We start from the raw sequence: 26,248 nt of genomic DNA, 5'->3' as shown, positions 1-26,248 counted from the left end.
TCACGTGAGTGGCAGATACAATATTGATTAGGAAAACTGTACAGCGTATGTTGCCTCACACAAAAATTAGGTACACTGTTTAGTGTTACCCATTTACTGATTCTCAGAATATCACATTGCAGGGAACTGGCAAGTCACCTGTCACTTCACAAAGCTGCAAGTCAGTTCTTTTTTTTTAGTGTTGTAGTCGGGAGAGGCTGAGATGGCTCAAGAGCGGTAGTCACTACCTGCAGTCCGAATTCAGTCTGATGGTGGAATGTATATGGCAGCTGATAGTAGTGCATTACACCGAGAAGTCACTTCAGACTTCAGCTTGCATGACCCTCACACACCATGTACAAGGGTTGCCTAGCTGTAACATGCAAAGCTGCTGTGTGATTCCAAGTGGGGATTGAAGCCAGGCCTGGACCGGTCCAACACTACACTATTGACATTCGTAGTCACTCTGGTCATCGCTGTGTGGAGGATCTTCGCTCTGTGCACTCCAGGGGATCTCCGCATTTGGTTAGGGAGCAGGCACTCGTCTCCAGTGTTTGTAGGTCCTCATAGTATCACATTGGCCTGCCCGAGCCGCCTGCCTCCGAGAGCTTCACTTCAAAGGGCTCCCCCGCCCCCTGCTTCACACTTTTCCCGGCCGTGTATCGCATTTCTCCTCCCCCCCCTCCCCACAGCAATGCCAAGAGCTTCTTACATTCCTTGTTGACAGCTTGCTCTGGACCTTTGACTCCAGAGTGAGTTGAATGATAAGGAGAGGAGAGACACTACATCCCCCACTGTCCTGCAGTTATGCAAAGATCGGTCACTAAATTATATTTTCCAGTCCCGTGCATTACTTCACCAATGCATCTAGATTTAAAAGGTTTGCTTGTCCTTTAAGCGTCGCAAATAAAAATGCATCTGGTCCACTCAAGTTTCCAGTTGGAGGTCACAAGGTTGGAAATCATTTTAAAATGGGAGTTAAAATGCGAGCTACATCTTCCTCTGTAGCACAGAAAGCTTTCTTTGTGGCTCCTCTTACATCACCTACTGCGCTCTGAAGCTAAAACATTGTGTTTCTCATGCCAGACTACTTTTGCGCATAATGTTTGCTTGTCTTATGCTCACATCACGCATCACAAATGAAGAGCCGTTTTAAGGCACTACATCCCCCACTCCATCCATCCATCCATCCATCCCCCCACTTCATCCATCCATCCCCCCCACTCCATCCATCCCCCCACTCCATCCATCCATCCATCCATTCACCCCCCACTCCACCCATCCATCCATCCATCCCCCCACTCCATCCATCCATCCCCCCACTCCATCCATCCATCCCCCCACTCCATCCATCCATCCCCCCACTCCATCCATCCCCCACTCCATCCATCCATCCCCCACTCCATCCATCCCACTCCATCCATCCATCCATCCATCCCACTCCATCCACCCCCCACTCCATCCATCCATCCATGCCCCCACTCCATCCATCCATCCCCCCACTCCATCCATCCACTCCATCCATCCATTCATCTCACTCCATCCATCTGTAGTGTAGTTCCTATTATCCCAATAGGCTCTGCGCATTGGAATAATACCTTCAATAGTATAGGCCTAGACCAGACGTTAACTAGGTCTTCTATTGTCGATATTAGACTTAAAGTTTTGGGTTTGCCAGTTAGCTCAGAGTTCACTAGAAACTTTCTCGAATAGGCAAGGAGGAGTTGAACCTCCCTGGATAGACAAGAAGGGATTTAGTTTCTGACAACCATAGAACATGACAACTTTGCTCTCCCCTAATCAAGAGTGTATCTCTAGAGTCGTGTGAAAACAAAAGACAACTTATTTTACTCAGTCAGTACGTGCATTCTTAGTCTCACCAGATTGTAGAGAAAAGGAAGAGACGGGCGTGTTCAATAAAAGATGTTATTTATTGATCAGTCTCTTTTCTCATACAAGAGAAATGGATCGATATTATCGCAATACTTATGGTTAAGTAAAGTGCATACAATAAAAGCAGAAGTATAAAATAATACTGTAAAAACATTTATATGGTGTCTAAGGCATAAGGTGGTTTAAAATGGATAAAATAGATACATACACATATACATTTGACTAATCGTACTCAACTGGTGTTTCTAACTACGCCTACCCCGGTGTACCTGACCTAAGCCTAATACGTGGGCGGGAATAGAAAGTAGCAGTTTAAGTTAAGTATGTTTTGCCAAGTGACTGACTCAAGAATTCTCTGCAAGGGGTTATTCAGTTCTGTACCTTGAATCTAGGATGAATGAGGGATGGTATCTCTCGTCTCTGGTCTCGATATTCCAGGCTGCCTGCGAGGGCTACCCGGAAGCGCCGGAGCTGGATTTCTCGGCAGGAGAAAGCAGCGTCTCGTTCTCAGCGCGTCAGGAAGGCGGGGCTGCGCCAGCGGGGTCTGCTCTGCTCTGGGGTTCGGCAAGTCTGGCTGCTCCGATCTCGTCACCACCGCGTGTGTTTGCTTAAGGCAATACCGGTAATATTTATACCTGTAAGGTGCCGAGATTGACGTAAGGATGGACATAGATACGTCAATAAGGATGTCATACGACTTGGTCGTTAGCACATTCTTTTGCTGAAGTTCTCGATGAAATCAAAACAATGGCAGCAGGGTTTTTCCCAGGTTGTCATAGGTTTGATTTGTTTTGAGAACTCCGTATGCCTTATCAGGGGCTGGAGGAATATCGCTTGTCTAATTAGATGGCAAGCGTTATGACCTAATCAGATAACACGTTCCTGTGCCGTAGTGTGGCTTAATCAGATAACGGTTTCTGCATCATGGGATGGCTGCTAGTTAACTTGTTAACCAGAACAGGGTCAGGAATAGGGGGATCGATACAGAACCTATAAGAATACATCACACCCACTCCACGCTAACTATGGCCATATTTACGAATCTAGGCATAGTAAAACATACTGTAGAGTATTGTGTATACCTTACCACCCCAAAATACATATAATGCATTTCGAATAATGAAATATACGGAAAAAAATATTCACATGTGCTATATGCACTCAAGCTGTAGAATAATGCTAAAGTAATCACGCATATGTATACATTATTGGTAATTGGTATATGGGAATTTACACATGAAATGGCTCTTAATACAGAAGAAAAAGGTTCGAGACCATTTCATCACAGAATAAAAATAATTATGAACATACCAGCGGGCAGCTAATGTCTATAAACTTTCTATCAATAGAAATTTTAGTTCTCTAAGAATAGTTCTTACTTTAAGCAGAAGAGAAGTGTCCAGAAAAATCGTAAAAATATTTTTGGGCTGCTGAAAAAATCGCTGTCCGTGAACTGGAGGGAAAATTGTTCATGTTATTTTGCTATTAAGTTGAAGGCCAAATTCAGGGTGTTGGGAACGCCGTGTGCTAGCTTGCTTAAAAGTCTCTATTTCTGCTCTGGTGAGAACATCATATCATTTAGACTGTCGAAAAATCTGTCAACAGCTTCCTGGGAGAGTTCCACTAACTCGGAAAAAGGCGTAACCATGCATTCGTGCGCATGATTGTCTCCATTGACGTTTTGATTAGTATTGCTGACAGAAGGTCGTACCTGATCGATGCTGCTTTCATCTTGAACTCCACTACCCCTTAATCGTAGTGGTGAAGTTTCCACGAATGCCGTCATCAGGATTGGCAGCCGTTGAGGGCAGCACAAAGCATGAGCCGTTATCGGACCCAACAATGTTTCTGCATCCATAGGCGCATCCGATTGTAGCGTCAGACAGGTGTCCAACACGCATTCTTATCCGCACAGCAGGCACCTTAATACAGGTAAAACACATCGATGCCACATTGGTCGAAATGAAAGAAACCAAGTCATGTTCAGGTCTCTAAGCCGGGATAGTCCCAGGATTTTTGATATCCGGTCCCGGTATCCAATGGCTCGGATTGTTTCTTCCCTTGTCGCAGGTGTTTTGTCTGTGACATGGTTTGCCATAACGAAATATTAGGACCAAGAATAGGATTCCTGCAAATAGTCCCAAAATGAGGGGAAGTCCGCCAAAAATCGAATGGACGAAATCTGGAAAAATACCCAGTATGGCTTTGAATTGTGTTAATGCCATCGAAAATACTGTCTTAAATACTTTTGAGACTCCACTGGTATCAGAAATATTTAAGATTTCATTCAGGATTTCCGCGAAATGTATGGGGGAATTAGTTGATAACAATGAGTGAATCTCTGCAGTCGTCCTTGCGACTAGGAGATCATACGTTTCTTTTGATGACGTGAGTCTGGTCGGCGTCTGAAGAAGCACTGTTTTCATTCTGCTTAAAGTATCTATTCGAATAGAAGTAATTTTCAAGTTAGGCCATGCCCTTGCCTCCCTGTCTAGAAAGGAGCCGGGGAACAATGAGTGTCCACAGCACATGCCCTTCGCAGTCGTAGTTACGAGATAAGGAGTCCCGGGCATAAGACTACAACATCTGCGATCCACAATTAGAATGTAACTCCCGTTATAGAGTCTTTTAAGGAATGGTTCTATCTCTGTTGCAGGTGCGCCTAGCTGGTGACATGAAAGGTTATTTGAGTTCCCTTCACAGGCTCCATGCAAACTAATTCCACTACACAGAAGTGTACCGCTTAGTGACATCGCACAATTATTGCCACTAAGAAACACTTTCTGTCCTTTATTACTGACACATGCATGTGAATAGGGCAAGTTCCATGTTGTCTTAATGTACCCTTTTTCCAATTTTTCGTACATGCCAGCCTGTATATATTTTTGGCAGTATTGAAACCTGAAGGTGGATATTGGAATATTAATTATCCCATGTATTATCCATTCACTGACAGGTCGTTCTGACATTGTCACTGGTAATCTCTCGAGTTTCTCAATGCTCAGGATTGTATAATCAGCTCCCTTCTGTGCCATACTGATTTGTTTATCAGTAAGGTTAAAGATATTGAATAGTGACGTTGTGTTGATTAAACGCCAAGGCACATAGCCTGAACGCAGATTTTGTAACGTCCAGCCAAGCTGTACAATAGAACGCAATTGAGACTGACAGTGTTGTAACAACAGTAAGTCTTGCGATATTATGTCGATTGCTGAAGACACAATGCTGTCCAAAGAAAAAATTCTGGAGGACAGAGTCATTAACCCATTGTCCACTACAGAAAGTGATTTTTCCAAATTAATACGGTCAATTTCCTGTATACTTTTTGCTGTCTCAATTTGAGTTACCTTCCAGGCCTCATTGTAAGCTGCATATACAGAGGCTGCTATGAAGCGTTTTTGACGCTGTTTGCGCGGTCCCATAATGAAATCACGCAAGTCAGCACCATCAGTAAGTAAAGTTAGGTGTTGCTTAATTTCTGTCAGTGTGGAAGTTTGTAGCCATTGAAGGCATAATTTGCCCACACTGTAGGTGGTTATTATCCCTGGGTGTTGTCTTTGGGAATATCTAGGGTCTGGCCTGGTCAATTTGAACCCCTGTTTTTTGTTCAGGAATCTGTCTTGACAGTTATTAGTATCTGTGGGCCAGATCAACCACTGTTTCCAATCAGGATGTGTTCTGTTTTGGTTTAATATATGGTTTACGTCTATCTCTTCATCTGTAGAGCTATTGCTGTCCATTGTTGGCTTTGGAATAGACGGTTTATTTAAGTCTTTGATTTTGGCTAAGCCAAGACAGGTGGTTTGTTGAACAGTGTCATTTAAAAATATAATTTGTTCTGGGATCATGCAGGCTCTAAACAATGATTCTATACCTTGTACTTGCCATTCTTTTGTACCCCAAACACTTTTAACTTCAACATTTTTGTCCCAATAATCAAAACCAAAAGTATTCATTTGTTCAAAAAATGAGTCTGAATATATCAATTTCGTGTTTGTTAGCATGGTCTTTGTCCCTGTCTTATTTGACAATTTGAAATAAAATGTTTCAGCATTACTTGTGTTGAACCCTGAAAAGTATGAATATTTGTCGTAAAAGGTTCTTGAGCTTCCTTTTGGAGGGGTTGCACAATGTTCTCATTGATTATAATTTAAAACATTTCTAGGTTGTGCAGATTTATGTAGAAAATGGTTACCATAGTGGTTGTAACAGTACATACTATCATAATTAGTCGAACCCTGCAAATAATCATGTTTGGTAAATTTAGCAGACATCACTAAGTCAGACATCATATTATTTATACTTTCAAAGTCCCAATCATCAGCAAATGAGCTTGTTTTTACAAAGTCACTCAACGAGATCTTAATTTGGTGTGGATATTTCAGGATCTAAACCGGACCATAAATTTCTTAGTCCGTATTGTCCCATGCTACCCCACCCGGTATAGGATTGGCTGTGAAGTTGACTGAAGAAAGTTCTCTTTTCTCGACGTGTGAAGATGTGTGTGGCTTGAGGATCAAGTTGATTTTCTGACTTGCTGTGTCCATTTTAGCATATTTTCCCTCAATGAAGCGTTCCAAAGTTAGTACCATGATGAGCCAAAGTATGAGGATAAATGCACCAAAGCCCACCCAAAATTCAATCCATGGAGAAATCAGATATGTTTCTTTCAGCTGTTTCAAAAATTCTTTAGCTTTATCTTTAAAGGTTTTTGTTGATGGCTGTGTTTTTGATTCACTTAGGTCTTCAGAGGAATCATCGAAGTTTATGAAGTAGCCGGATGCAGTTCTGTCAATAGTTCCAATTGCTTCAGGATTACTGTTTCTTGCATATTCGTTTGTTACCTCATTGTAGGTTGGTGTGTCTCTACTAAATGTTTTTATTTGGGTTTTCAGAGGTTTAAGTTCCAATGCATTGTTGCATAGTCCTTGTTGTTCTTCTGTAGGCGTTTCGAATGTGATTAGCCTCTTAGTTTGGACCTCTGTATTGGTAGCAAATCTTGGTGTTCTACTACTTATCGGGAGTCCACTTGGCCTACTGTTTGTTATCGGCCACATGATTGTGGTTTTACCAGGTCGATGGATACAACTCGGTTCTCCTTTTTACCAGCAAGCGGCGGTAGTACAACTGATCTTGTCCCGTTGATAGACAAGACAGGAACTGCTTTTCTGTAAGAAGGCCCAAATTCCTTCTTTACCGCGATCTTTTCTCTGACTAGATCCCCGACTTTTGGAATCCAGACAGGTCTTGCTGGGACAGGTGGTGGTTCTTCAGTGGTTGTTGGCTGCTGTTTCAACTTTATGTTGCTCAGGTCTTTTCTTGTTTTGTTTAAGTCCTGCAAAATAGCCAAACGATCTTTGATATCAAAGCTTTTTTCCTTTACCACTGAAGTCTGACTGTCAAGATCTAAGACTAACATCCTAGTTCCAAACAATAATTCGTACGGACTGAATCCCTTCAGAGAATTTCTTGGCAGGTTATTTAGACTACGTTGGACACTTATTAGATGTTTGACCCACCCAGCTCCCGAACCTAATATCCTTTCTGTTATAGATAGCTTTATGCCTTGTTTTTTTCTTTACACCATCCCGTATCCCTCAGGAAGGAAGTGAGAAGAATCCCGCATCGCTATGCTCATTTGGCCGTGCTTCCCCACAAGCTTGAGGGCTAAAGTGAAAACATTGGTCAAACGTAGCATGCTCCTAGCGTATATGCCATTTAGACTCGCAAATCTTTGTATAACAGTCCAGACGTCAGCCGAGTGCTGGGGATCTACATTATAAGTGGAAACTAGCCTGTATATGTTAATCGGACGCTTTGCTTTTTACTGCTGATCCTTTCTGGAGTGAAACGCCACAGTAGTATACCGTTTCTCTCGCCACTGCGATCTCTTTTGCAGTCCGGGCATTTTTTTACAAAAATGTGATGCTGCAGGCTCATGCCTGGCCACCAGTACACTGATTGTAGTTCTTCCAGAGAATCTTTTAGTTTGAGGTGTCTGAGACCCTCACCCATATGTGCGTCTGCAATTAACAAAGTTCTCCTGTCCATGTTTGGAATTACTCTATCCCCCACTCCAGGGATTCGAGCAAAAGGGACGGAGTTTGCATCGATTATGTATGTATAATTGAGTGGATAGTTGATCGGTAGCGCTGAGCAGTCGCCTTTTGATGACGTTTTTACTGCCAGCACTGTTTCACCGTCAATGTATTTCATTGTACGCTTTTTTCTAGCTACGGAAGCCGATTTAGTTGCTACCGCTGTGGCTGTCTTAGCCAATGAATTCCCTGCAACGTGAACGCCATCACGTTGATGACTCAGTGAGTGTATCACGTGAGTCTTTGGTAGTTCTTTTTGTAACAGAACTATTTGTTCCCAAAGTAGTTTCTGCTTTATTGTTGCACCTGTCTCATCTTTGTAACCGTTTTGAATCCATTTCTGCAAATCGCTGTTATATGATTTGACGCAGTAATACGAATCGGACACTATAAGTGTCGGGAATTCGCGATCTGCATTATCTAGCGCCATTTTCAATGCTATTATTTCAGTCTGTTGTTCTGAATTAGTTTCTACTGAGTATGTTTTTGTTAATAGAGGTCTTAGTTTACCTCCGCGCCACACTTCTTTTGTAATCTCACATGTGGGGTTGTATGCTTGTTCTCCCCAAACGGAGGGTTGAGCATGTCCGTCTGTATAGATTACACAAGCGTACTGTCGTAAGGGCAGAATGTCGATTGGCAGAGGGAATGTTCTTTCATATTCTAGATTTTTCAATTCTTTTAATTCTGGATCAAAGTAGTATTTTACTTTGTCCGTTGTAATTGAATTCACCCATTGTATCCATTCCGGATTCAATGCTGTTGTTGGTAAATTACACGGTGTTGTTAATGCCTCAAAGGCTGATTCTGCTGTTCTGACTGTGATGTGTCTACCGTCAGCTTTATCTTTTTCTCTAGCTATTGCGGTTTGAACTGCATGAACAATGTTTTCTTTAATGCTGAATTTCTTTTCAGCTTCTGTGTACAAGTGTGATTTGAATGCAATTGGTACCTTTTCTCCCTCGTTAGAGGTCAGGTATGTGAATCCGCATCTTCCTGGGATGACTCGAATCACAAGATTGCGTGTGTTATCACGTGTTTCTAATTTTGTTTTAATTAACATGTCTGTTTGTAAGGATCTCAAAATTTCTGTGTGTTTTTGAGTCCAATTTGTTCTTTTAAAATCTGGTTTTATTAGATCATAAAGGGGCTTGACCCTTTCTGCGTAATTTGCAATGTATGTTCTTCCAAAATTTAGGAAGCCTAGAATTGACTGTAAGTTTGTTAGTGTTCTAGGTGCTTGGAGTACTGCACATTTCTCTAGGAAATTGTCAGTCAGGCTTTTGCCTTCACTTGATAATTCATATCCTAAGAACAGGACTGTTAGATGGGCAATTCTAGATTTTTTAAAGTTGAATTTGTAACCCTCTGCTGCGAACCCAAGTATTATGGTGTTCACTCTCTTCAAGTGAGTATCCAAGTCATCATCTGTTAGGTATATGTCGTCGACATACGATAATGCTTTGTCATCATATGTGTGTAGTAACTCTGTTACTCTCGCTGAGAATAATCCTGGGCTGTTCTTGAACCCTTGGGGTAACCGACAGAATTGTTTTTGAGCGCCATTTATTGAGAACGCGGACAAATATCTGCTCTCTGGTGCTATATTTTGACAAAAGAATCCATTAGAGATGTCTAATGTTGTTTTGTATTTTTTGCGCACTATGTTATTCATTAGCGCTGCACTATGCGAGTTTTGCACTGCAAAAGTTTTGCAACATGAGTTAAGGTGTCTGTAATCCAAAACTAGACGATATGAATTGTCTGGTTTGGAGACAGGAAACAAAGGGTTGTTCATTTGTGAGGTGCAAGTTTCAATCACCCCCTGGTATTCTAATTGGTCTAGTATTTCTTTTACCTGTTTTTTAGCTTCTTGCTTAATTGGGTACTGTCTTTGTGCAGTAGGTTGTGATTTTAACTGGATTTTGTGAGGAGGAGAGTCCTCATCCCATCCTACGTGATTTTTATATAAAGCAGGAGCTTGAGCTACTGCCCACTTTCTAGCAAGTGTGTATTTTTTATGAATTGGGATATGATTTGAGAAGGCAGGCATAATTTTTTCTTCGCCATGAGGGCAGTCCCTGACAAACTCTGGTGGCCAGTCTTTTTCAGCTAGAAGGATGTCATAGCCCTTGGAGAGATTATCCCAAAATAGTCCCCTTATTTTTCTAGTCTTATCCCCTTCTATACGTAAAGTTATTTCATATATTTTGTGAGGTTTGCTAACTCTGGTGTCTGCAGTTTCCACTTGAAGATATTCATTCGTGTCCACTGTCTCCAGATGATTCATAAGGACTTTGCGAGCTATGCTCACTTCTGCTGCGCTGTCTAGCATTGTCTGAGCCCATTCTCCGTTTTTCAGTTGTGTCCTCAGTATTCTCGGCATTGTTAACTACTTTAATACTGGCTACCTTCTTTTTTGGAAATTGTAATTTCTTATTTGGATGAGCAGGTTCCTTGTGTTTGGACTTGACGTGCCCTTCCCTGGGTTCCGATCGTCCTCTTCTTTCCGATTTCTGCGAGGAAGTCTGAAAAGATTGAGAGGGACGTGTATCAAAATCTTGATATCTATCCGGTTTCTTTATATTATCCCTATTTCTAAGGTTGTATTTTTTCACAGAGGGCTCACTTTGGGGAGACTTGGGTCCTTGGTCCGGAGATCTTTCTCTCCGCCGAGGAGACCTTCCTCTGGACTGGAATCTCTTTTCTTTTGGATTGGATTGTTTGTTTCCATCCCAGTTCTTCTTTTGACTGTTTAGATGATTTTTAATAAATATTTTTTCAGGACTTTCAATCAGTTGGGGTTTTACTGGTATTCCACCTAAACTATCTCTACCTAGTTCCTCATAGGATTTTTCTATAATTCTGGCAATTTCAGCTGGTTGGTCTGCTATATCTGTTTCTTTTAACCTTTGGCGGATCGCCACGTTTGCTGCTTCTCCCTTTATATTGGCTAGTAATATAGCCGAGACCTGCTTGAAGTCTTTCAGTAATTTCATACCAAGAGTTAAAGCGGGTTCTGGACCGTATTCGTCTTGAATTTGTTTTAGCACATCTGGTATTACCGAGATGGATGGAACACCATGCGTTTTTGTGTAAATGGAAGCAAAGACTGTACCCCAAGTGTCACAGTCCTCCACGTGTGGTGCGATTCCCATTGGAAGACAGATAGTCAGAATCCTGTGTTTATCCACAGGGGTGGTGTCTGGAAACACCGCCTCTATTTGGGTGATTTTTTGTGCTAACCAGAATGGTATTTGTTCCCTTTTAGCTGGTACTTTACCTAGGCAGGACTGTATGTTCTGTGGTGTAATTTTATTTGTGTTCCCCTGATGAGGGGTCAGCTGTGGAATTTTAATTGCTGGTTGGATTGTTGAAGTCCGCATTACATATTGGACTAATTGTCTATGTACTTTTATTAATTGTTTTAGTTGTATTAAAAGATCTGCTGCAGACATTCTTTCGATGTCTGGATGTGGTGTGTATCCGGCTAGGACTGGCCACGTTGCTCCTGGTCTACCTAATGGACCGAGCCTGGTGATGTGATTGTTGTGTTTTAGGGCGCCATTAAACAAGAGCAGGTGCTCATGAAATTTAAGTGGTACTTCCACCTCCTCGAAAGGAGTGTATTCTTCAGGAGGTTCCTCTGTTTTGTAATGGTGGAAGTGCTTTGTTACAGCGTTTGCTGCTGGAAAGTTTATCCATGAATAGAATACCTCTGTCTGCCGATATTCGTGTGCCTCTATTACGAATATGACTGTGCCACCTCTAGGTGTCAGTCCATTTTCTATAAGTTTTAAAGTTATAGATTTCCTTATGTTGACCGGGATGAGTATTAAATCCGGGTCTGCTTCTTGAATAGTATTATCAGCTGCTACGAGTTCAGCTGCTACTCTAGCTATCTCTCTTTCTTCTTCAGTGTCTGACATTCTACTGTCAGGAAGGTTTTTTGTTTGTTTGCAGATCAGGTTTCTTATGGGAACAAAGATTAGATGCACAATATTTTGGAACAGTGTATCCTTCAACGTTGACTATACCAAGAACCATACATAGGAGTTTCCTCCTGCGAGGTTTGGCGGATATGACCTTTCACCCACTCCAGACTTCTTTGGAGTATTATGGGAAAAAAGGGGTCTGAGTGAAAAAGCACGACTGAGTTACTCTAATGTCTTGCGTTAGTTTTATCGCCTTTCCAAACGTTGGGCGCCATGTAGTGTAGTTCCTATTATCCCAATAGGCTCTGCGCATTGGAATAATACCTTCAATAGTATAGGCCTAGACCAGACGTTAACTAGGTCTTCTATTGTCGATATTAGACTTAAAGTTTTGGGTTTGCCAGCTAGCTCAGAGTTCACTAGAAACTTTCTCGAATAGGCAAGGAGGAGTTGAACCTCCCTGGATAGACAAGAAGGGATTTAGTTTCTGACAACCATAGAACATGACAACTTTGCTCTCCCCTAATCAAGAGTGTATCTCTAGAGTCGTGTGAAAACAAAAGACAACTTATTTTACTCAGTCAGTACGTGCATTCTTAGTCTCACCAGATTGTAGAGAAAAGGTAGAGACGGGCGTGTTCAATAAAAGATGTTATTTATTGATCAGTCTCTTTTCTCATACAAGAGAAATGGATCGATATTATCGCAATACTTATGGTTAAGTAAAGTGCATACAATAAAAGCAGAAGTATAAAATAATACTGTAAAAACATTTATATGGTTTCTAAGCCATAAGGTGGTTTAAAATGGATAAAATAGATACATACACATATACATTTGACTAATCGTACTCAACTGGTGTTTCTAACTACGCCTACCCCGGTGTACCTGACCTAAGCCTAATACGTGGGCGGGAATAGAAAGTAGCAGTTTAAGTTAAGTTTGTTTTGCCAAGTGACTGACTCAAGAATTCTCTGCAAGGGGTTATTCAGTTCTGTACCTTGAATCTAGGATGAATAAGGGATGGTATCTCTCGTCTCTGGTCTCGATATTCCAGGCTGCCTGCGAGGGCTACCCGGAAGCGCCGGAGCTGGATTTCTTGGCAGGAGAAAGCAGCGTCTAGTTCTCAGCGCGTCAGGAAGGCGGGGCTGCGCCAGCGGGGTCTGCTCTGCTCTGGGCTTCGGCAAGTCTGGCTGCTCCGATCTCGTCACCACCGCGTGTGTTTGCTTAAGGCAATACCAGTAATATTTATACCTGTAAGGTGCCGAGATTGGCGTAAGGATGGACATAGATACGTCAATAAGGATGTCATACGACTTGGTCGTTAGCACATTCTTTTGCTGAAGTTCTCGATGAAATCAAAACAATGGCAGCAGGGTTTTTCCCAGGTTGTCATAGGTTTGATTTGTTTTGAGAACTCCGTATGCCTTATCAGGGGCTGGAGGAATATCGCTTGTCTAATTAGATGGCAAGCGTTATGACCTAATCAGATAACACGTTCCTGTGCCGTAGTGTGGCTTAATCAGATAACGGTTTCTGCATCATGGGATGGCTGCTAGTTAACTTGTTAACCAGAACAGGGTCAGGAATAGGGGGATCGATACAGAACCTATAAGAATACATCACACATCCATCCATCCCACTCCATCCATCCAACCACCCCCTCCATCCATCCCCCCACTCCATCCATCCCCCCACTCCATCCATCCATCTCACTCCATCCATCCCCCCCACTCCATCCATCCATCCCCCCACCCCATCCATCCATCCATCCCCCCACTCCATCCATCCATCTCCAACTCCATCCATCCATCCATCCCCCCACTCCATCCATCCATCCCCCACTCCATCCATCCATCCCCCCACTTCATCCATCCATCCCCCCACTTCATCCATCCATCCCCCACTCCATCCATCCATCCATCCATCCACCCCACTCCATCCATCCATCCCACTCCCTCCATCCGTCCCCCACTCCATCCATCCATCCCCCCACTCCATCCATCCGTCCCACTCCATCCATCCATCCCCCACTCCATCCATCCATCCATCCATCCATCCATCCTACTCCATCCATCCATCCATCCTACTCCATCCATCCATCCATCCATCCATCCACCCTACTCCATCCATCCATCCCACTCCATCCATCCATCCCACTCCATCCATCCATCCCACTCATCCATCCATCTCCATCCATCCCACTCCATCCATCCCACTCCATCCATCCATCACACTCCATCCATCCATCCACCCTACTCCATCCATCCATCCCACTCCATCCATCCCATTCTATTCCATCCATCCCACTCCATCCATCCATCCATCCCACTCCATCCATCCATCCATCCCACTCCATCCATCCCACTCCATCCATCCATCCCCCCCACTCCATCCATCCATCCCCCACTCCATCCATCCATCCCCCACTCCATCCATCCATCCCCGCTCTCCATCCATCCATCCCCGTACTCCATCCATCCGTTCCCGCGACTCCATCCATCCTTCCCCGCCCCACACTCCATCCCTCCTCCGTCCCACACTCCATCCCTCCCCTTCCCCACACTCCATCCCTCTCGAGCCCCACACTCCATCCCTCCCCCGCCCCACACTCCATCCCTCCCCCGCCCCACACTCCATCCCTCGCCACACTCCATCCCTCGCCCACATTCCATCCCTCGCCCTCTCACCCTGCCTCTATCTCTCACCCTGCCTCTATCTCTCACCCTGCCTCTATCTCTCACCATGCCTCTATCTCTCACCCTGCCTCTATCTCTCGCCCTCCCTCTATCTTTCGCCCTCCCTCTATCTATCTATCTATCGCCCTCACTATCCATCGCATCACCACAGCATCACTCAGGGGCACCACAACATCACTATGCGCTACCACAGCATGACTGAACGCTACAGCATCACTCGTCGCCGCCACAACATCATTCAGAGCCACCACAGCATCAATCTGTGCAACCATTCAACAATAACTGATTCAAATATGTTCTCTCAATGTTTCAAACTTTATTACAAATGTCACAAAAAAGTTAATATTTCACTTCTGTTCTTTCTATTTTTATCACAATAAAATACACTAAACATAATCTTCCAAAAGGTTATTTGCAAAAGTTTAAGCTATTACCATTATAAATTACAATAACTTTTATTTAAGTATTAAATATTGAAAAAAATACAACCCATTGTTATTTGTAATATCAATACATCTAAGTCACGTAAATACAACACATATTGCATTACAAATGCTATAGGTGTCACGTTTGCAAAAGTTAACACTATTGGCATTGTAAATGAAAAAGTTAGTAATTTCACTATTTTCAAAACAAAAACATAAATAAAAAATTTGTCATTTACAATACTAATACCTCTAACTTTACTAATGCGAGCCCTATTGCATTGCTAATGCTTGTTGACAGTGCTACCTTAACATTACCATTAGGGTCAATGTCAGCCAGAACAACACAGGCTCCCGCAAGCAGGCCAGTGCTGCTCTCACATTGCCCCTCTATTAGAGCTGCCTCAGAGTGGTAAGCATTAATACTCTAGTATCTGAACGTCAGCGATTCACAATGAAAGGTGTGACCTATTTCTGGGGTATAGATGTAGGTTCCAGGATGCCAAGTAATGCAGCAGGTATGCTTTTGATTTGTCCCAGCTTAGCCCCAAGAGAGTGCCAAAGCTTTTCAGTGCTTGGTGTGCAGTCTCTAAATCAGAGTGCTCCCCCTGCAAGTATATCAACAAGTCATCATCATGCGGGGAAACATATAAGGAGAGTCCGTCAATGTGTAATCCTCTGTAATGTCACCCTGTGCGAAGTATGAGGGCTATGGGTTCCATGGCCATGGCGAACAGAACCTAGGATAGTAGGCAACCATTTTGGGTGTGGCTTCCCTCTCCACAGGGTTCAAAATTTGTGTCGCTTTTAACCCATGCCAGCAGGTCAGTGTAAAAGAGCTGTGTCCAGCCAAGAAAACCACTAACCAGTCCCCCCATACCTGCCCATCACTACATAAGGAAGTCCCAATGCAGTAAATTGAAGACTTTCTGGATATCCATAGAGAATGCAAGGGCACTTGGAGAGTCCATCGGAGGTGCCTTGGGCACCTGCCCCAGTTGACATATATTGGGGACTGTACTGAGCTTTGGCAAAAAGTCTGGCTTATCAGGGTGAAGCGGCAGCTTGTAGTCAACATCTAGAATAGACAAGGTCTATAGGATGTAGCCTGGTCCCCTGGCGTGTCATGTTTTACGAGAGGTACAAGTAAGGCCTCTCTCATTGTCTGAGGAAGGGACATTGTACAGTGTTGTGAGCATAGAAGCCAGGATATGGAGAAAGTTGGCTTAGAATTCAATGGGAAGCCCATCTGTTCCAGGCATTTTGTCCAGGGCTAGAGCCTTGATGGCCCCTCAAACCTCCTGAATTGTAATCTCCTCCTAAAGTAGTTGTCACTGGCCTCAGCAATTGGGTAGTACCAGCGACAGTGACATAGTCCTGATTGGCCGGAGGAGGCGCATCATCCAGCTAGGTATATGGGCTAGAATAGTATGCCAAGAATACCTCATTGCCTGAGTAAAAGCTGGGCTGCCTTCTTCCCTGTGCATTTTAAGGATTTGGGAGCAGCATCTGCTGGGATCAGCCAGCTATGCAAGTAGCCTACCATCTTTGTCACACTTGTTATGTGCTTTTGTGATATAGACCTGTAGTCATACATTTTCAGGTGTTCTAACAGCACAATGAGGTGTTCACTTTCAGCCCTCAGTTGATCCTGGGGAGCATGGGAGCCCGTTCACGGCAACCGTAGGTGAGATAGGACAGTCTGTTGGTGCTTAATGTCGACTTGTAGCTGAATCTAAACCCCAACCTTTTTAGCAATGCAATGTCTACACATCACTGTCTTGAATGCCTCTCACTCCACCAGGTGGGGTTAGGCCATGCCTTCATTCTCAGTGATTGTTAAGCCAAAGAGGGTTTTGGCCCTTAATTCAGTAGGGCTAGGCCAATATATAAACTATAAACAACAAAGAACATGCCAATACTGAATTCAAGATTTATAAACCAATTATTTTCTTAAATCACACGTGTCACTCATTGTGATTGAAAAGAGTTTGTTTATTTCATTTTAAGGAAATTCTAAAATAGAAAATAAAACAATCAATTTCTTAGTGTATGTCATACTGTTGTCCTTTCAAATCTATTAATGATTTCATAGACCACATGACAACTCAACACACACATGTTATAATTTACATGAAACGTGTACACATATTATTTTGGCAGAACTTTCATTAGAAGTATAAACCAATTAGAGAGTTATGGCTCCACACACGATTAACAAATTATAATCACAACCAGATAAGACAATAATAATCAAAACAGAAAAAGGAGGAGAAAGGGACCAGCGGGTTTTAACCTTTTGTTACATCAGATACTCTGAATATTTTTTAGGAGTGGACAACCCACGTCTGGGCAAAAGCCAAACAGTTATGTATTCAGTTTAACCCTATGTTGGTCTTTTCCGCCGCCACCTTAAGATCTTCAAATGGCGCAAATATTTGTACCTAGACATGTGATGGGGTTCTAGAAGTGCTGGTACCCACAGTGTCCTGGGAATATTTATATGTTTCACATGAGCAACATTGTTTCTTTAAGAAGGTTTCAGTAGTTTGTCCTCGAAGTTTGGATGTTGTATGGTTGTATCTGTGTCAGTAGCTGAGTTGGTGTCCCACCAATGATGGTTACCACTGGAAGTTGGAGGAAATGGGTGTGGGCAGAGGCGGATAATGCCTGACCTGATTAGCATGCCTCCGGCATGCTGAAGGGGAAGAATCCGGACAGCTGAGGAGTAGTACTACATGGCAGCATCAAACTGTCTATCAGTTATTCTAATTAGATGTGCAGGAGTGTCAATCCCAGCATCAGAATGTCTCAAATGAGGTTCCTGTGGACCTCCTAGAAGTGGAATGGAAAGATGGCAGATATATGCCCACATTGGTGGGGTTTGTGCAGAAATGTTAGTTCAGTAAGCCAGGAACCTCTTTAAATTATAGGATGTCATCAGCTGGTACGTGTCTGCCATGTGATTTCAGATTTTTCAAACCCCTATTGATCATCTCCACAAGCAACATGCAGCCTTTCACCACACTTTGTTGATGAGCATGGGGTGATGGGTTGATTATAGCGAGTAGTTGAAAGGCCTACCATCACTACAGAAGCAGTGTGTTTCAGCTCCGCTGATTATGGCAGGTGCAGCGGTGATGTCCCCTGCCGTGATTGATCTCCAGCGGGGCTGTCTTTTTTTAGTTTCAACCCTTTGGGTTATACATTTTGACCCAACAAGGGGCAGGTAGTGGATGATTTCAGGACATACTGGTTTAGGGTATGTCTACACCTCTGCATGTTCCCATGTTCTAACTGTGTGGCCGAAGTCCATCTGTGCCATCACCATCCTAGTTCTTCTGTGGGTAATCTTCTTGAGGAGTGCAAGGTCCTGGCAGCACAGTTTAGCCTCCAGTCGTAAGTGGTGTGATCATGAACTTTAGTAAATACCCATCATCTTGTGTTCTGCGAAGCCGCCATGCAAAGATAGATGGGCAGGGTGTTCCAGAGCTTGGCCGTCAGTACCGAGAAACACCTGCTGCCTTGACGAACCTTGGCAAACCTCGGGAGTCGCAGGTGGTTGGATGTCAAGGCTCTTTCCTGATGGTACTGATTAAGCCTATTTGTAAGGTATTGTGGACTTTTGCCCCTAATTGCTCTGAAAGCCAATGCCAGGGCTTTGAACTCAACCCTGAGGCAACCGGAAGCCAATGCAGCTGCTGTAAATTAGGGGAGATGTGATGATGAAAGGGGACCCGTCGAATAAACCTGGCCACCGCATTCTGTATCATTTGGCGTCTGAGTCAAGAAAGATGGAACACCCAGATATATAAGTTGTTAGCGTAATCCAAATGCGATGTCGCCAGCGCATGGATTAGGATCTTTCGGGTCTCTTCTAGAAGAAAGTGCAATATCTTCTTGACAGATCTTCAGAAAGGACGACGATGAAATCTGTCGATTTGGGTCGCGAAGGAGAGGTCAGAGTCAAACATTATCCCTAAATTTGGAGCTGAAGTTACCGGTGTCAGTGAGGGATCCAATTCAGTGGGCCACCAGAGGATAGATGGAGGGAAGCCATCTGGCTGAAGAAGAGCACCTCAGTTTCGTCCACGTTCAGTTTCAAAAAGTTGATGTCCATCCATTTGAAAATGTGTTTTAAACACTCTTTGAAATTGAGAAAAGCTACTTCTGAATGCTCTCTAAACGAAAACACAAATTGTGTGTAATCTGCATACAAAACAACCTTCGCTCCCCAGGTATCAATAAGCGTGGCCGAAAGAGCAAAGTATAAAAAGCAGCAGGCTAAGAGCAGAGCCCTGTGGCACTCCACAAACCAAAGGTTCGGGCAAAGATGAGAATGGACGATGGAAGACCCATTGAGATAGATCTTCTAAAAAAAATTGTATCCATGACAGCACAGTGCCCTGGTAACCCAAAATGGCTTATGTTCTGACCTACCTCCCAGAGACCCCACTTGAATCCTTATCTTGCCCCTGTGTCCCTCCTCCTCTACTTAGACCCTGCTCATTCCTTTATTCCCCTTCCTCTACGCATAAGCTCAACAACAGCTCAGTGGTCACCCACAGCCGGCCAAGCATCAGGCAGACTAGGCAATCAGCCCTGCAGTGAATAGACATTTTTTCCATAGATAAAAATACATTTATTATCTGACAGGGAGCTGTCGTGCTCTCTCAAGATCTTGTTGTAAAAGCTCGCTGAACACTGGTGTGGCAGATGAAGGCTGATGACTTTTCTACAGCAACAAAGACTTTTTTCTCTTGACGAGATTAAGAAAGAAATCAATGCATGGTCACAGTAGGCAGCAGCAGTAGTGGAAAAAGACCACATATAGATGCCCCTTTTATGTTTTAACCAGAACTTAGTGTTTCTATCCTGGAATGTGGTTTTAACAGTCAGTGGATAATGACATTTGTAAACACTAAAGAGCTTCAACGTGGCCATTAGCTGTTTACAAGAGACTTGAGTTTCTGAAAATCTCAAAATTGAGAATTACTGTACGTTCAGCTGTCCATTCAGAAGCTGTATGAGGGGGTCAAGCAATTAGAGCAATCACCTTTCTACTTTCAGTAAACTATCCTTGGACCTAGGAAATGTTTAACCACCCTAGGAACGCAATTAAGGGTTTAAGACTTGATTTTTACAAAGCCATCATCGAAGCATTTTTGCTCTTGGTAACTTTTTAACGTAGAAGTGTCCTCAGGTTAGGACAATGCAACTCTACGGTTGTCAACTTTTGAGTTTCTCACCCCTGTATTTGAAAGGGAAAAGCATATGGGGTACTAATTGTAGGTAATTTTAATGCCAAAATATCTTGTGGTGTGCTTTCAATTTATAGAGATGTTGAAAATGGAGGAAGCTTGGAATATTACAATGACCTTTTTTCCCCAAGGTTCCGAGGCAGACAAACGAGGGATAACAGTTTTGGGTCAATTGAGTGGGGTGGGCTGTGTGATAGCAAAAGGTTGTCTGGAGATAACCTCTCTGCAAGTCCAACCCAAAACAACCAGGCCTCAATGGATCTTCAGTTACTGATTCGGTGATATCACTCCATTCTATTTTTCAAAGTACCTTTCCCCCTTGGAAAAATCAGAATGGAATCTAAAGGGTTCTACTATTCTGCTACAAGAGTCATGTAATCAAATATATTGTGGCCACAAAATGTGCCTTTGCCCTATGAAAAGTTAATCAACTTGCTTCAATTCATTACTGGATTTGAAAATAACATTATTAGGGAATTTCAGACTTGTATGTACAGTTTTGCAACTTTCTGAGGCTCAGCAATACAACCTTGTAGTGTAGTTCCTATATTCCCAATAGGCTCTGCGCATTGGAATAATATAAACAGCAGTGTAGACGTAGGACTGAGGTCGACTAGGTCTCTACTGACTATATTAGATTTAATTAGGTTTGCCAGCTAGCTCAGAGGTCACTAGAAACTTTCTCCAATAAACAAGGAGTTTAACTTCCCTGGATAGACAAGAAGGGATTAGCTTCTGACAGCCATAAAACATGACAACTTTGCTCCCTCAGAATAAGAGTGTATCTCTAGAGTCGTGTGAAAACAATAGACAGCTATTTCACTCAGTCAATCGTGCATACTTAGTTTCACCAGAGTGCAGAGAAATAGAGAGACGGGCGTTTTCAATAAAAGGTGTTATTTATTGAGCAGTCTTCTTTCTCATGCAAGAGAAATGAATTGCCACATTTGCAATACTTAGTATAAAGTAAAGTGCGTACAGTAAAAGGAGTATTTTAAAATAATATTGTAAAAGCATTGATATGGTTTCTTAGCCATATGATATTTTAAAATGGATAAAATATATACATACATAAATACATTGACTAACGTACTCAACTGTTGCTTCTAAATACGCCTACCCCGGTGTACCTGACCTAAGCCTAATACGTGGGAAGGAGTAAATAAGTAGCAGTTTAAGTTAAGTTGGTTTTGCCAAGAATCTGAGTCAAGAATTCTCTTTTAAGGGTTTAGTCAGCTCCGTACCTGGGTAATAGAAAGCAGGAGGTCTGGTATCTCTTTCTTAGGACTCGATGTCCCAGCAACCCGTAAGGGCGGCTGAAAACACCGGAGCTGGATTTTCTCGGCTGGAGAAAAAGACAACGTCTCTCTCAGTGCGTCAAAGGGGAGGGGCGGCGTCCGTGGGCTCTCGCGTCAGCTGGGCTCTCGGGCAAGTAGATAGCTGCTCTGCTCCAAGCCACCGTGTGTTTGCTTAAGGCAACGTTGGTATATTTATACCTGAAAGGTGCCGGGTTTGACGTAAGGTTGGACATAAGACGTCAATAAAGATGTCACTAAGAACTGGCCATTCTTTCAGTGCTCACAGGAGTTCTAGGACAAATCAAAACAGAAGCATGGGGATTTCCCAGGTTGCTGGAATTTTGGTTTGTTTAAAGAACGCGTTGTACTTTCTAGGAGTCTAGGGAAGTAGCCTTGCCGTATTTGGACTGCATGGGCTATTACTAAATATGGATATGATTCTTATGCCTTTATAAGGATATTATTTATTATAGCCACATACGGGCATAAATCAGGAATATCGAATTAGGGTCCTAGATAGAAATACACCCACCTAACCGTACAAAACAACATCTACAGGGATGGGATAGATTGGGAATTGACAGCAGAAATAAATAGGAGAACTCGAATGTAGTTCAGGCAATGTCCTGCAAGCTGAGTTTAACAAATTGGAATCAGGAGAAAAAGGATAGATTGATACGAGGCGGCTCTAAAAAAATAAATGGTTTCCGTGTATAATAGCACTAAAATGTGACACAAAGGCAACCACATCTTTGATACCAATTCCCCAGCAGGCCTTAATAGAATATCTCTCGGATCTATATGCCCCTCCTTACGCTGAAGTGTTGCTGTACCACCTTCAGGAGCTTGACACCCCATTGAGCCCCCTCCCACATGGTCTGCCATCATTTCTTCTGAAAGGTTATTTTCTCTGAGGAGCCAGACATTTATGGGCAATGGGACATGGCCAGATTCCGTTTCAAGTGATAAAAAAGCATCCTCTACTCTGAAGAAAATATTTGTATCACCTGTTGCAAAACTGGCCATAGTCCAGGCATTAAAACGGGTACTCTCAAGTTGCTCAGTAATTACAGACCGATTGTCGCCCTCTAATCAATAAGGGCATTTTTTTCCATTAAAAAGTATTTTAGAGCTGCTTCATAGATGGATCTTAGATAATGGAATCATTCAATCTGAGCAGTCTGGTTGTAAAGCCAACAGCTCAATAACATAGCAATTGCAAAGTCCATTTTGGAAAGGTAAATTGGCCTTTATATTACGTTTCATTCTTTCTTCTTATTACTCTTGGACAGAGTCTATAAATCAGGCATGTTAAAGTTAATAATTGCTCTTCACACTTCTGCCTGGTACTGTTGGGTGTAGAAGTGGCCTTTCAACAGGATTCCAACAAATAAGTCTTAAAAAAGGGTGTTTGTTGGCTGCTATTATTTTCTCTCTACTTATAGGATCTACCAGTGGTAGTTCATCTGCATACTCCGTTATCTTCTGATTATTGTAATCCTTTTTGACCTAACTCCAAAGGCATACTGTATTCAGGTCTGGACATGAAGCTCCGTCTATATTTTTCATTTGCTTGTGTCCTTTGTAAATTGTGATTTTTCATTGGTCAATAGGCTTAGTAGTCCCTCCTTAGCACCGCCTTGCCTCATTTGGTGACCTCCCATGAGGACACCCCCTTTTACTTGTATTGTTACTCTGTAGGCTTTAATTACAGCCTCCAAGCTCTTTTTGGTTAAATGGTTTTCACCTGCCTGCTGTTGCAGGCAAAACAGCTCTACCCTCCCACAAACCATTTTTATTTCTTCTTTCAAAGCACGGCACACCACGCTGATCCAGTGTGAGCCGCGTCTTTGGTGTATTTGCGGCACTGGACACTGCTGCATGTTCTTTTTTTTTTTCTATTTCTTTACTTTTTGGTTTACAAGCGTCCCATGCTGTGCTTTTACATTAATGGCGGCCGCGTCTACATAAAGGTGCGCGGCCGCTATTAAAGTGAAACTGCGGCATGGGGTGCTTTTACAAAAAAATAATTTGCAATGCATTAACTCTTTAGTTTAAGCAATTGGCATTGTAAATGACAATGCCTTTTATTTATCTGTTTTAAAAACAACGCTTAATAAAAGGCATTGCCAGTTACAATGCCAATAGCTCAAACTCTCCAAATGCGGGACCTATTGCATTGCAAATGCTTGTTGTATATTAACATTGCAAAAATCCCAGCAATTGAATTCAAGGTTAGCAATAGTAATAGCTTATGGTACAATTGGGTTCTGGACAGTGCAAAGACCTACCTGTATTTAGGGAGAATTGTTTTCTATGATCTAATCAAGAGTCATCCTTGTAAGGTGGCAGAACACTGGCTCATGAGAAGAGGATTTGGTCCTTTCAATAAATACTTAGGTTATAGACACTTCAAACGTGTAATCTCCATTTACAAAGCTAAAATATCACCTGCTTTAGTCTGTGCTGTTGAATATATATACCCTGTACATCTTGGTAGTTCCTTAATAAAACAGAAGAAAAATTCCTAAGCAAGCTCTGCCTACTGAGCCCTTCAGTTCGATAAGAGCAAATGGACTACAATACCATGCTCTTTTGTGATGGGCATGACTGCTGTGATTCTCTGAGATTTCCAGCTGATCCACTCCCCAGAAGGTTCACCAAGGGAACTATTGAAAGAAGAGCACTTTATGGGAAGAGGGACGCAAAGTTCGATGAAAAAAAGCCTTAATTAGGCTCTACAACGCTGGAGCTGTGGGAGGCGGTCTTGCTGGTTTTGTGCACCTCCTCTAGCTGCTGCACCCTAAGGACTTCTGATAACAGGCTTGAAGTGCGGGAATGCTATCTCAAGTGATCGTTAGACAATTCACCCTAGCAAGATAAAAATGATATGGTATATGCCCAAGAGCCCTGTCTGATGAACCAAGCTTGCATCGCGCTGCCAAGGTATCAGGCCAGTGGCCATTGCATAGGAAGAGTAGGAGCCTAATACCAACCTTCTTTGCTGCTGATGGATAAATGTCTCTGAAGGCGGGGGATTGTGTGTCTAAAGAGATCTGTATCTGAGTGCAGTTTTGTTGGTTTTCCTCCCTCGCTCCCTCCCCCTTATAGGTCCGCCTATATTGTGTGAGCATGCCCCTGTCGGAGTGAAAGAGCTAGACAGTCATAAATATACAGGAACTCCCGGTACTTACATTCTAAAAGAATAAGTGCCGGGCCTAAAAAAAAGGCTGCTTAGTCTGGATTCCACCAACTACCTCTTTAGTCATCCACCAGTCACTCAATGGCTTTCTATATTGCTCATTTTTTTTTAGTTAATACAGGAAATGTCATTTTGTCATTTTTGCCATCCAATGCAGATATCAATTCATTTTTCTACTTTTGAGTTGAATGCATTTAGAAATATGTTGATTGTCCTTTGTTTATTCCACAGCACCTACAGAGACCAAGTGAGGCAGAAAGGATCAATGAAAAGCCCCCAGAATGGTTTACCAGTTACATGGAAAATGTAATGTATTTATATTTTTTTCAACAAGTTTGGTCTTTCACAGTTGTTGCTTTGGTAACAGGAGAATCTGACGTACAAACTGCTATGGTAATATTTCTTAGCATCTGAATCTTTTTGCGCCAGGGGTGGGTGTTTAACCCCTATTTACCCATCTAACTCCTTTCCCCCACTACCTACACCATCAAGAAATTATCTTTTTTAGTGTTAGGGGGCAGTGCATCCCCCACCTAGAACATTTAATTCCCCCTTTCCCACCTGGTGCAGCAGTCTTTCAGCGCCACCCTGAATGCCCGAGGGGGTGGGGTGGAGAGCAGGTTAAGAGAGCTTTACCAGAAAGCTCACCAGAAAGAGGGTAAAAATTGGTTAAGAAAAAAAAAGAAAGTAGGGATTGCGTGGCTGGCCCAGGCATCAGCCTTTAGAGTATCTCCATTGCCATGGCAAGCAAGAAGACATTTTGATTCTTCTGGGCATAGTTTTGACATATGAGCCAGCAGAGTGGGAGTAAGTTTTCCTCTCTTGTCATTCTGAATGGCTGCTCTATTCGAGCTAAACCGCCATGGAGGGGAACCTACCAAATCCAGACATTTCTGAAATCTAGTCACTCCGATGAGTCCAGGTTGGTTGGTGTGACCTGCGTGGATCCCACTGCATTTTCTTACCCACAATGCCTTGCAATCCCAAACTTTGGAAAAAATCACACACTTTCCTCACATTTCTGTGAGGTAGACGTCTGGTATTTGTGGGAATCCACAAAGTTCCTACATCTCAGCATTCCCTATCTTCTTCCCATAAAAACAATACCCCACTTGTGTGGCTTGGGCTGAGAGCCTGTGTCAGGAAAAGCCCCAAACCATGTGTGGGGACTTCAAATTTTTGACATGAAAAATTGCTGTTTTTTGAAAATTTGATTTGCCTGCTACTCCAGATCAACTTGGTAAACTCGCATGTTTCTGAAAACTAGACTCCAAGGCGAGTGGGGTGGGCTGATTCACTATTTATTGGGGCCCGGTAAGCCCCAAACTGAACAATAAAGTGTTGCAAAATGTCCTCTGAATTATATGATAGAATGGATAACCCCAAATTTAGAAGTGTATAAATATCCATTATTCAAAAACTCAGTATCTTGTGTACCTTTCAAAAATACATAGGTTT

The 26,248-nt window shown here is 42.8% G+C and overlaps 1 protein-coding gene across 10 annotated transcripts in view; it reads left to right on the top strand.

Annotated features, from left to right (window-relative positions):
* The window catches only part of NBR1 (NBR1 autophagy cargo receptor), a 657,239-nt gene that overhangs the window by 158,949 nt on the left and 472,042 nt on the right, over positions 1-26,248 (top strand). For all 10 annotated transcript variants that reach the window (XM_078645308.1, XM_078645311.1, XM_078645309.1 and 7 more), the window contains one exon: positions 25,022-25,096. In XM_078645308.1, coding sequence (XP_078501434.1) covers positions 25,022-25,096 — 75 coding nt within the window. The remainder of the gene's footprint in view (positions 1-25,021; positions 25,097-26,248) is intronic.

Source organism: Lissotriton helveticus, chromosome 5_1 (assembly GCF_964261635.1).
Source record: "Lissotriton helveticus chromosome 5_1, aLisHel1.1, whole genome shotgun sequence".
NCBI classification, from domain to species: domain Eukaryota; kingdom Metazoa; phylum Chordata; class Amphibia; order Caudata; family Salamandridae; genus Lissotriton; species Lissotriton helveticus.
Note: the sequence above shows the minus strand (reverse complement) of the source record. Positions and strands in the feature narration are given on the sequence as shown.